Source organism: Pseudophryne corroboree, chromosome 6 (assembly GCF_028390025.1).
Source record: "Pseudophryne corroboree isolate aPseCor3 chromosome 6, aPseCor3.hap2, whole genome shotgun sequence".
Classification (NCBI taxonomy): Eukaryota; Metazoa; Chordata; class Amphibia; order Anura; family Myobatrachidae; genus Pseudophryne; species Pseudophryne corroboree.
In genome coordinates this window covers 259924820-259937679 of record NC_086449.1, presented here as the reverse complement: position 1 = coordinate 259937679, position 12860 = coordinate 259924820, and the positions used below count along the sequence as shown (strand labels likewise).

General features: G+C 47.9%; 1 protein-coding gene across 1 annotated transcript in view; it reads left to right on the top strand.

Annotated features, from left to right (window-relative positions):
* Positions 1-12860, top strand: part of EFL1 (elongation factor like GTPase 1) — a 651720-nt gene that overhangs the window by 524143 nt on the left and 114717 nt on the right. Inside the window, exon 17 of the mRNA XM_063925942.1 lies at positions 3082-3229. Within this exon, the coding sequence (XP_063782012.1) occupies positions 3082-3229 (148 nt within the window). The remainder of the gene's footprint in view (positions 1-3081; positions 3230-12860) is intronic.

Below are 12860 nucleotides of genomic sequence, written 5' to 3'. Positions count from 1 at the left end.
ATCATAAAACATTTGTCCACTCGTCCACATTCTGTGTATGTTTTTTGCTGACCATCCACCTCCTTCCAGCAGTGTGTTTTAAGCTTTTTATCGTTAGGTTTGCAGTTTCTTTAAGTGGTTCTCTTAATCTACTCTGACTCAGTTCCCCGTCAAGAAATAAAGCTATTGGCTTCTGTGGTGAATATAAACCGGGGCCACTTAATACCTGCTAAGTACTATTCACCACAGTCACGTCCGCGCCAGCTTGATCCACTTCCAATTACTTGTTGGCTTTCTCTGTGCTATTTATTTATAACAGCTTTTATGTGAGACATTATGTACACACATCAGTGTAAATTAAAATCGGAAGTATCTGTGCTTCAAAGCAGAATATCCAGTAATTATAAACTAGACCAAAACAGTCCCTGGTCTGGGCACCTCTGCTGCCTTCTATTTCTGTCTGTGGAGAATATATACGTTTATTGTAAAGTCGGTGGACCTGATGATAGCCGTGTGCTAAGTGCCACAGCTCTACATATTCACTGTAACATTGCACAGCAAAGTATATGGTCACAAATGGGTCCTGTAAAAGGATCTGTGTGGGTGAAACACGTAATACTTAGATTCCAATACTTTTGTATTTATAAGATCTAGTATTCAGTGCTCTGAAAGGACTTTCAGGAGAAAAATAATGATTATTTTCACTCCAAGAGTGAGTAGGGGTAAAAAGCTAAAATCAGGTTAGGTTTGTCTGTAAAAAAATAAATAAATAAAAAATAGCTTTAAATCACGCTGCAAATCAGCACGTTTACAAACTAATTCCTTATTCCGCCCCCTCAAGCCTCTTCCTTTCAGAGTGTGCTATTGTCATTGCTGTTTTATATAACAGACTTAGGAGCAGATTTAACAACCAGTGATATTCTTGTTATCACTCGTTACGAATGTTAAATGGTGCCCCAGCCAATCAGATCCTGTCATTTTTCAAACACGTAACAGGAGCTGATAGCTGGAGCACTGCTTATCATTTGTAACGAGTGATAACGAGAATATCACTCTGTAAATCTGCCCCTTAATGCCAGTGTGACTGCTTATGGCAAGACTACAAGTTTAGGTGTGAATGTCTTCTGACAGCTCTTTCCACCTGGACAGTGTACTTTATGGGGTAAATTTACTAAAGATTCTAAAACAGAGGATTGGTGATGTTGCCCATAGCTACCAATCATATGCTGTCTATCATTTTCGGAACATCACCAATTCTCTGTTTTAGTAAATGAATCTCTATATCCATGCATTACTAGGGCTCCATCAGTATCTCCTATATAATAGCTCAGAGTGACTGTGTGTATAACGCTGGGCATGGCTAGGAGCTCTCATTGGGTTAGCAGCAGGTCTATCACACCCAGTCCACAGCTGATTGGGGAAGAAACGCCCTCCCACACAGGTTGCATCCAATGGGAGGTTCTGCCCTTTGACTGCTGTGTGCTCCCAGAGCAGGATTAACAATGGGGCTGATGGAGCTGCAGCTCCTGGCCCACACCCCAAAATAGGCCCACTGCATCTGCAGCAACATACCCTCCAACAATTTACACATAAAAATCTGTACAAATTCAAAAAGGGCCGTGGCCACGGGTACAGTGGCGTGGCCACGGGTACAGTGGCGTGGCCACGTCCCTTTTCCTATACTTTCAATGGAAGATTGGAGAGCCACAAATCAGTACAGACCATAAAAAGAAGGTACTGTAGCTGCCAAAAAGGTACAGTTGGAGGGTATGCCACTGCATCTGCAGCAAGTCTCTGCGTTGTAGATAAGGGGAAAAAAATCCTTTGCAGCGTCCTTTGTTCTGCTGCCAGTCTGCCTGCCCCCTCCGGTATCAACAATTCCCACTCCCTAGCCGCAGCGCAGGTGGAACAAAAGCTGTTGCAGTCACCGGCATAGATGTGTATGAAAGCGGCGCAGCGGAAGGCTTTCATAGTTCTCTCTGCTCCGCATACTCTGAGCCCCAGAGCCTCCTCTGCACGTGATGTCACAGAAGTGCCTCCCCCCCACAGCCGCGCCCAGATTCCTAGAGGCCCTAACTCCGCAGCACAGCACCTGGGCTGCCAGCCTGGAAGCCCCGATATGGCTAATGTAACGGATAGAGTGGGTGATATCATGGAGGGTAATGTCTGGACGCTGAATCAATGTAAGAGGCAACAGTGCAGTGGGTGTGCAGTGCACCCCCACACCCTCCCTCCACCACCCGCGGTGGCTCCGGACCCCTCTCTCACCAGCAGCACTCCCGCCCCCACCCGTGGCACCCCCGCAACTGCTCCTCCCCCACCCGCGGTGGCTCCGGACCCCCACCTGCGGCAGCCACACACCCACCCCTCCCCCACCCGCAGCACCCCTGCAACCGCCCCTCCCCCATCTTCGTCTCCCCCGCACCCGCCACTCCCCCAACCACAGCACCTACTAGGTGATTCATCAGGCCCTGCGTGTGCTGTTCACGCCGTTGCAAGGGGCTTCGACCTCTTAACCATTGCACGCCCTTTGTCCGTGCAATATTTAACCACTCACACAATTATGATTGGAGGTAATACTCCATATAATACAAATATTGCACACCACAAAGGCGTGCAAGGGTTAAGGGGGCGTAGCCCCTTAAGACGTTGTGAAGAGCGCCCGTAGGGCGCGATGAATCACTTAGTTTCATAATACATTTCTTATGTTTAATATTGGCGCCCACGTTTTGCTTCCCCCTGCTACACCTTGTCCAGGAAAAGTTGTCCTACTCTATGTGCTTCCCTTTATTATGTGCTAGATAAGAGTGGCGATTTCAGGAGGTAGGGGCATTGAATACTCTGCTGCCTGTATTAAACAAGTGAGTGATGCTGAGGTACAGAAGGGCAGAGTGGGTTAATTGGAGTCTTCAGGGAATCTTACAAATGCGAATATTGTTCCATGAACGTTTCATTTTTAACACATACAATATTACATTTTGGATAGAGTAGTTCTTCAGTTACTCAGTAAACAAGAGGTTAATTAGCAAGCCGTAAACTAATGTGCATACTGTAGGTCCCTGCTTACAAATGTACCTTCAGCATATGTCATTTGTTTTCCAGGTGAAATGCCGCAATTGGTGAAAGGAATGAAGCTCTTAAACCAGGCTGACCCGTGTGTAGAAGTCTTGATTCAGGAGACAGGAGAACACGTACTTATTACAGCTGGAGAGGTTCACTTGCAGCGCTGCCTGGATGACTTAAGAGAGAGGTAGAAAAAACACTATATATATATTTCTGTAAACATATTATGGGTGGCTTGGGCTAGACACTGATGTATGCCTTTTAGTTAGCTAGAGGTTCTCATCCAAAAATCTTTCACCATCCTCTGAACCCCAAGTACATTTATTAATGGCTATAAAATGATCTGCTGCTGGCGGGAGTTGCCTCCTCCGTGCCCCTGCATCCATCCTGAGCCCTTTTTGGCAGACTACCTCTCATTACTTGTCACTGAATGGGATCGCTTCATTTATAGCTACACGCTCTGTGCACCATGGATTTTCCAATTAAAAAGCAATGTGGGGATACTGAAACTGTATTTATCTATATGTGTATCTTATGCTGCAGTGAGAATGCAGATGGCACTTTTTAACCCTTTCAGCATTAAAATTTGCCACCGCATCAAGGTGCCTTCCCGTTTGCACACTACATTTATTTTTTGGACTAAATTTATATGTATACACATACATTTTTAATTATAGTTGTCCCATATTTGTTGCAATGTTGTTGTTTCATTATCTTATATCTAGTACTTTAGTTATGATCTGGGTAAAGGAAGAGTCATACTTTTGGATTATGTGTGCTAAACGCAGAAACGCTGTATTGAACGAGCTATAGAGTGTGTCGCTGGGTTTACGTTGCACCACTTTTTACCTGTATACTATAGGGAGAGTATATACATTTAGGTTAGGGACTTCAAGCAAAAAAAAAAAGATTTATTCTATTAGTAAAAAGGGTGATTGTGAACACTGCATCTTCTTACAAGTGCCCCATCGATGCATGTAATAATATAATAGAGCATAATTGGGCCAGATGTAGAAGAATACACATCTGCCATATATCTCAGTAGTTAGCACATAAACTAGCACACATTATGAAACAATATTAATTTGCCAGAGCAAGACACAGACAGATTTATGTTCCTGCAGTGTAGCTGGATCATAGAAAGAAAAGCTATTATGAAGGTGAGTAATTATTGTCTCTTGTGACAGAATAGCCGGCATCCAGCTCCATTTTCCAAGTACCATATTGCCGTATGTCTCTGTGACTTGTTATAATGCGCCTAGGATGACTTGGGATGGGTGAAAGTCATCAGTCAGGCATTACCCGAAGGGCTCTGTGTGTTTAGTTCAAAACATATTTGATATTTTCTCTAACGTCCTAAGTGGATGCTGGGACTCCGTAAGGACCATGGGATTAGCGGCTCCGCAGGAGACTGGGCACAACTAAAGAAAGCTTTAGGACTACCTGGTGTGCACTGGCTCCTCCCACTAAGACCCTCCTCCAGACCTCAGTTAGGATACTGTGCCCGGAAGAGCTGACACAATAAGGAAGGATTTTGAATCCCGGGTAAGACTCATACCAGCCACACCAATCACACCGTATAACTCGTGATACTATACCCAGTTAGATTTCTGTGCCCGGCTGAGCTGGATGCACACTAGGGGCTCTCCTGAGCACCTAGAAAGAAAGTTTATTTAGGTTTTTTATTTTCAGTGAGATCTGCTGGCAACAGACTCACTGCAGCGAGGGACTAAGGGGAGAAGAAGCGAACCTACCTAACAGGTGGTAGTTTGGGCTTCTTAGGCTACTGGACACCATTAGCTCCAGAGGGATCGACCGCAGGACCCGACCTTGGTGTTCGTTCCCGGAGCCGCGCCGCCGTCCCCCTTACAGAGCCAGAAGCACGAAGAAGGTCCGGAAAATCGGCGGCAGAAGACTTCGGTCTTCACCAAGGTAGCGCACAGCACTGCAGCTGTGCGCCATTGCTCCTCATGTACACCTCACATTTCGGTCACTGATGGGTGCAGGGCGCTGGGGGGGGGCGCCCTGAGGGCAATAAATAACACCTTGGCTGGCAAAATATACATCATATATAGTCCCAGAGGCTATATAGATGTAAAATTACCCCTGCCAGTATCACAGAAAAAGCGGGAGAAAGTCTGCCGAAAAGGGGGCGGGGCTTCTCCCTCAGCACACTGGCGCCATTTTCTCTTCACAGTGCAGCTGGAAGACAGCTCCCCAGGCTCTCCCCTGTAGTTTTCAGGCTCAAAGGGTTAAAAAGAGAGGGGGGGCACTAAATTTAGGCGCAATATATGTATACAAGCAGCTATTTGAGGAAAAATCACTCAATTATAGTGTTAATCCCTGCATTATATAGCGCTCTGGTGTGTGCTGGCATACTCTCTCTCGGTCTCCCCAAAGGACTTTGTGGGGTCCTGTCCTCAGTCAGAGCATTCCCTGTGTGTGTGCGGTGTGTCGGTACGGCTGTGTCGACATGTTGGATGAGGAAGGTTACGTGGAGGCGGAGCAGAGGCCAATAAATGGGATGTCGCCCCCTGTGGGGCCGACACCAGAGTGGATGGATAGGTGGAAGGTATTGACCGACAGTGTCAACTCCTTACATGGAGGGCTGGATGACGTAACAGCTGTGGGACAGCCGGCTTCTCGGCCCGCGTCTGCCCAGGCGTCTCAAAGGCCATCAGGGGCTCAAAACAACGCCCGTTACCTCAGATGGCAGACACAGATGTCGACACGGAGTCTGACTCCAGTGTCGACGGGGTTGAGACATATACACAATCCACTAGGAACATCCGTTACATGATATCGGCAATGAAAAATGTGTTACGCATTTTCTGACATAAACCCAAGTACCACATAAAAGGGGTTTTATTTTTGGGGAGAAAAAGCAGCCAGTGTTTTGTTCCCCCATCAGATGAATGAATGAAGTGTGTAAAGAAGCGTGGTTTCCCCCGATAAGAAACTGGTAATTTCTAAAAAGTTACTGATGGCGTACCCTTTCCCGCCAGAGGATAGGTCACGTTGGGAGATATCCCTTAGGGTGGATAAGGCGCTCACACGTTTGTCAAAAGGTGGCACTGCCGTCTTAGGATACGGCCACCTTGAAGGAACCTGCTGATAAAAAGCAGGAGGCGATCCTGAAGTCTGTATTTACACACTCAGGTTATATACTGAAACCTGCAATTGCCTCAGCATAAATAGTGCTGCTGCAGCGTGGTCTGACACCCTGTCAGATAATATTAATACGCTAAGACAGGGATAATAATATTTGCTAACATTGAGCATATTTAAGACGTTGTCTTATATATAAAGGATGCACAGAGGGATATTTGCCGGCTGGCATCCAGAATTAATGCAATGTCCATTCTGCCAGGAGGGTAGTAGAAACCCGGCAGTGGACAGGTGATGCTGCATTTAAAAGGCACATGGAGATTCTGCCTTATAAGGGTGAGGAATTGTTTGGGGATGGTCTCTGGGACCTCGTATCCACAGCAACAGCTGGGAAGAAAAATTTTTACCTCAGGTTTCCTCACAAAAGCCTAAAGAAAGCACCGTATTTTCAGGTACAGTCCTTTCGGCTTCAGAAAAGCAAGCGGGTCAAAGGCGCTTCCTTTCTGTACAGAGACAAGGGAAGAAGGAAAAAGCTGCACCAGTCAGCCAGTTCCAGGATCAAATATCTTCCTTCGCTTCCTCTGAGTCCACCGCATGACGCTGGGGCTCCACAGGTGGAGACAGGTGCGGTGGGGGCGCGTCTCGGGAACTGCAGGGATCAGTGGGCTTGCCCACAGGTGGATCCCTAAGTTCTGCAAGTAGTATCACAGGGATACAGGCTGGAGTTCGAGACGACTCCCCCTCGCCGTTGCCTCACATCAGCCTTGCCTGCTGCCCTCGGAGAAAGGTAGTACTGGCGGCAATTCACAAGCTGTACTTCCAGCAGGTGAAATCAAGGTACCCCTCTTTCAACAAGCCGGGGTTACTATTCCAAAATGTTGTGGTACCGAAACCAGACGGTTCGGTGAGACCCATTCTAAAATTGAAATCCTTGAACACTTATATACGAAGGTTCAAGTTCAAAATGGAATCGCTCAGGGCGATTATTGCAAGCCTGGAAAATTTCAGGGTATCACTGGACATCAAGGATACTTACCTGCATGTCCCTATTTACCCTCGTCACCAGGTGTACCTCAAAATTGTGGTACAGGATTGTCATTACCAATTCCAGACGTTGCCGTTGGTCTGTCCCCGGCACCGAGGGTATTTACCAAGGTAATGGCCGAAGTACTTATCCCGTACTTGGACGATCTCCTTATAAAGGCGAGGTCCAGGGAGCAGTTGTTCGTCGGAGTAGCACTATCTCGGGAAGTGCTACAACAGCACGGCTGGATTCTGAATATTCCAAAGTCACTGCTGGTTCCTACGACGCGTCTACTGTTCCTGGGTATGGTTCTGGACACAGAACAGGATAAAAAGGGTTTCTCCCGGAGGAGAAGTCCAAGGAGTTGGCGTCTCTAGACGGAGACCTCCTAATACAAATACAGGTATCGGGGCATCTATGCACGCGAGCCTTGGGAAAGATGGTAGCTTCTTACGAAGAATTTCCATTCGCCAAGTCCCATGCAAGGATCTTCCAGTGGGATCTGTTGGACAAGTGGTCCGGGTCGCATTCTCAGATGCATCGGCGGATAACCCTGTCTCCAAGGGCCAGGGTGTCGCTGTGGTGGTGACTGCACATCTTCTAGGGGGCCGCAGATTCGGCATACAGGACTGGGTCCTGGTGACCACGGATGCCAGCCTTCAAGGCTGGGGGGCAGTCACACAGGGAAGAAACTTCCAAGGCCTATGGAAAAGTCAGGAGACTTCCCTACACATAAATGTTCTGGAACTTTGGGCCATTTACAATGCCCTAAGTCAGGCTAGACCCCTGCTTCAACACCGGCCGGTGCTGATCCAGTCAGACAACATCACGGCGGTCGCTCATGTAAACCGACAGGGCGGCACAAGAAGCAGGATGGCGATGGCAGAAGCCACAAGGATTCTCCGATGGGCGGAAAATCATGTGTTAGCACTGTCAGCAGTGTTCATTCCCGGAGTGGACAACTGAGAACTTTCTCAGCAGACCTCCACCCGAGAGAGTGAGGACTTCATCCAGAAGTCTTCCAAATGATTGTACACCGTGGGGAAAGGCCACAGGTGGACAGGATGGCGTCCCGCCTCAACAAAAAGCTACAAAGATATTGCGCCAGGTCAAGGGACCTTCAGGCGATAGCTGTAGACGCTCTGGTAACACCGTGGGTGTACCAGTCGGTGTATGTGTTCCCTTCTCTGCCTCTCATACCCAGGGTAAGGAGAATAATAAGAAGGAGAGGAGTAAGAACTATACTCATTGGTCCGGGTGGCCAAGAAGAGCTTGGTACCCAGAACTCCAAGAAATGATCTCAGAGGACCCATGGCCTCTGCCGCTCAGACAGGACCTGCTGCAGCAGGGGGCCTGTCTGTTCCAAGACGTACCGCGGCTGCGTTTGACGGCATGGCGGTTGAACGCCGGATCCTGAAGGAAAAGGGCATTCCGGAGGAAGTTATCCCTACGCTATTTATAGCTAGGAAAGAAGTGAACACAAACCATTATCACCGCATATGGCGGGAATATGTTGCGTGCTGTGAGGCCAGTATTGCCAAAATGGAGGAATTTCAGCTAGGTCGTTTTCTGCACTTTCTTCAAGTCAGAGGTGACTATGGGCCTAAAATTGGGTTCCATTAAGGTCCAGATTTCGGCTCTATCGATTTTCTTCCAAAATAGAACTGGCTTCACTGCCTGAAGTTCAGACTTTTGTTAAGGGAGTGCTGCATAGTCAGCCCCCGTTTGTGCCTCCAGTGGCACCGTGGGATCTCAACGTAGTGTTGGATTTCCTGAAGTCGCATTGAGTTGAGCCACTTAAATCCGTGGAGCTACAATACCTCACGTGGAAAGTGGTCATGCTGTGGGCCGTGGCGTCGGCCAGGCGTGTATCAGAATTGGCGGCTTTGTCATACAAATGCCCTTATCTGTATTCTATATGGATAAGGCGGAATTGAGGACTCGTTCCCAATTCCTTCCTAAGGTGGTATCAGTTTTTCATGTGAACCAACCTATTGTGGTGCCTGCGGCTACTTGGGACTTGGAGGATTCCAAGTTTTCTGGACGTAGTCAGGGCCCTGAAAAGTATATGTTTCCAGGACGGCTGGAGTCAGGAAAACTGACTCGCTATTTATCATGTATGCACCCAACAAGCTGGGTGCTCCTGCTTCTAAGCAGACTATTGCTCGCTGGATCTGTAGCACGATTCAACTTGCACATTCTGCGGCTGGAATGCCGCACCCTAAATCTGTGAAAGCCCATTCCACGAGGAAAGTGGGCTCTTCTTGGGCGGCTGCCCGAGGGGTCTCGGATTTACAAATGTGCCGAGCTGTTACTTGGTCGGGTTAAAACACTCTTGCAAGAGTCTACAAGTTTGATACCCTGGCTGAGGAGGACCTAGAGTTTGCTCATTCGGTGCTGCAGAGTCATCCGCACTCTCCCGCCCGTTTGGGAGCTTTGGTATAATCCCCATGGTCCTTACGGAGTCCCAGCATCCACTTAGGACGTTAGAGAAAATAAGATTTTACTCACCGGTAAATCTATTTCTCGTAGTCCGTAGTGGATGCTGGGCGCCCATCCCAAGTGCGGATTGTCTGCAATACTTGTATATAGTTATTGCCTAACTAAAGGGTTATTGTTGAGCCATCTGTTGAGAGGCTCAGTTGTTATCATACTGTTAACTGGGTATAGTATCACGAGTTATACGGTGTGGCTGGTATGAGTCTTACCCGGGATTCAAAATCCTTCCTTATTGTGTCAGCTCTTCCGGGCACAGTATCCTAACTGAGGTCTGGAGGAGGGTCTTAGTGGGAGGAGCCAGTGCACACCAGGTAGTCCTAAAGCTTTCTTTACTTGTGCCCAGTCTCCTGCGGAGCCGCTAATCCCATGGTCCTTACGGAGTCCCAGCATCCACTACGGACTACGAGAAATAGATTTACCGGTGAGTAAAATCTTATTTTAATTGTGAACATTGACAATTAATACTGTTAAGTTATTTTTGTAATATTGTATATAGACAAGTTCTAGTCTCACAACTTTCTCATTTATATTTGTCATACGTCCTAGAGGATGCTGGGGATGACATCAAGCCCATGGGGTATAGACGGGATCCACAGGAGACATGGGCACTCTAAAGACTTTTCATTGGGTGTGAACTGGCTCCTCCCTCTATGCCCCTCCTCCAGACCTCAGTTTTAGAAATGTGCCCAGGTCAACTGGATGCACTCTGAGGAGCTCTACTGAGTTTGTCTGAAAAGACTTATGTTAGGTTTTTTATTTTCAGGGAGATCTGCTGGCATCAGACTCCCTGCTTCGTGGGACTGAGGGGGCAGAAGCAGAACCAACTTCCTCAGAGTTTCATGGCTCTGCTTCTGGCTGACAGGACACCATTAGCTCCTGAAGGGAACTGAACGCTAGCCGAGTCTAGATGCTCACTCCCACAGCACGCCGTCACTCTCCTCACAGAGCCAGAAGTCAGAAGACAGGTGAGTATGAGAAGAATGATCTTCAATCAAGTAAGTGACGGCTGAGGTGCGTCGCGGCTGGCGGGAGAGCAGCGCGCCATTGCTGCCCACACACACAGGCACTGCAGGGCGCGGAAAGGGGGCGCCCTGGGCAGCAAGAAAAATACCTCAAACTGGCTAAAAGGGGGCATAAGATGCCCAGGCACAGCCCTAGCCCCGCCAGTATAAATATTATGAAAAGTTTCTGAGGTAAAAAGGGCGGAGCTTCTTCCTCAGGCAGCCATCACACTACTCAGCGCCATTTTCTCTTTCTCCTCAGGCTGCAGAGAACACGCTGGTCCTCTCCTCCACTTCTGACCAGTACAGGGTGCTATAAAGGGGGGGCACAAAGCGATTGTGGTGCATTTGATAGTGCATATTACTATTTAAAAGCGCTTTTGGGCTGTGGACATACTGTGTTCACAGGCCATACTGGCGCTGGGTTTGTGAACTGGCTGCTCCTATCCTGTGTCCCTCTGACCGATTTTACTTTGGGTCTGTCCCCAAAATAAGTCCCAGTGTCTCTGTGAGTGTGGTGTACACGTGTGAGGCATGTCTGAGGCAGGGAGTTCCTCCCCGGAGGAAGCCATTTTAGGGACACAGAGTTGTATTGTGGTGGCGTTACCGGCACACCAAGAGCCTGCATGGGTGAAAGAGCTACGTGACAGTATGCATCTGATTAACCGTAGATTAGATAAGTCTGAATCTAAGGCTGCATGCTGGAGAAAATCTGTGGAAGATGTGATTTTTCAGGATGCTGTTATTCCTTAAGCGGGCGGCCCCTCTGGGTCACATAAGAGACCATTTGTAAATGGTGTAAACACTGATACCGACACGGATTCTGATTCTTGTGTCGACAATAGTGAATCCAGAGAGATAGATCATAAATTGGCAAAAAGTATACAATATATGATTGTGGCTATAAGGGACGTGTTGGAGGTTACAGAAAGCCCTGCTGTACCTCAGGAGAAAGCTTATTTATGTAAGGAAAAGAAATCCAAAGTCACGTTCCCTCCTTCACACGAATTAAATGCTCTGTTTGAAGGGATGTGGGTGAATCCTGGTAAAAAAAAATTGTATTCCCAAAAGGATTCACATAGCTTATCCTTTCCTGGTTGAAGACAGGAAAAAATGGGAGTCACCCCCTGTGTTAGACAGTGCACTTTCCAGGTTGACAAAGAAGGTAATTCTCCCTGCTCCTGGCGCGGCTTCTCTTAAAGAGCCGGCAGACCGCAAAATGGAAACGACATTGAAATCCATTTATGTTACCAATGGTGCACTGCTCAGGCCCACTATTGCCTGCGCATTGAAAAATGTCGCGCTATTGAAAAATGGTCAGAAAGCGTGTCATCATAAATTGTCACGATTGATAAAGATGAGATACTCCTTAAGTTAGGGAATATCAAGGACGCTGCCGCCTACATGCTGGAAGCAATGAAGGATATTGGACTCTTGAGTTCGCAAGCCGCTGCCATGGCAGTATCGGCTAGGCGGGCGTTATGGATTCGCCAGTGGAACGCGGATGCAGATTCCAAAAAAAACATGGAGGCTCTCCCATATAAAGGTGAGGCCTTATTTGGCGATGGCCTGGATGCGTTAGTCTCGGCAGCTACCGCAGGTAAGTCAACATTTTTGCCCTCTGCGCCTGCACCGGCAAAAAAGACCTATCACCCGCAAATGCAGTCCTTTCGGCCCAATAAATACAAAAAGACGAGAGGTTCCCCCTTCTTTGCAGGTAGGGGAAGGGGAAAGAAGCCCACACCGCCTCCAGGTTCCCAAGAGCAGAAGTCTACCCCTAATTCTGCCAAATCCCCAGCATGACGCTGGAACTCCCTTGCGGGAGGCCGCTCGGGTGGGGGCACGTCTCATACTCTTCAGCCAGGATTGGATTCTATCTGGCCTGGACCCCTGGGTGTTGCAAATAGTATCCCAGGGATACAGACTAGAGTTTCAAGACGTTCCCCCATGCCGATTTTTCAAATCGACCTTGCCAGCTTCTCCACCAGAGAGAGAAGCAGTAACAGCGGCAATCCAAAAAAAAATTATGTCAAGACCAGGTCATAGTCCTGGTACCGTTGTCACAACAAGGGCGGGGTTTTTATTCAAGCCTTTTTGTTGTTCCGAAGCCGGACGGCTCCGTCAGACCGATCCTAAATCTAAAAAATCTGAATTTTTTCCTGAAAAGGTTCAAGTTCAAGATGGAA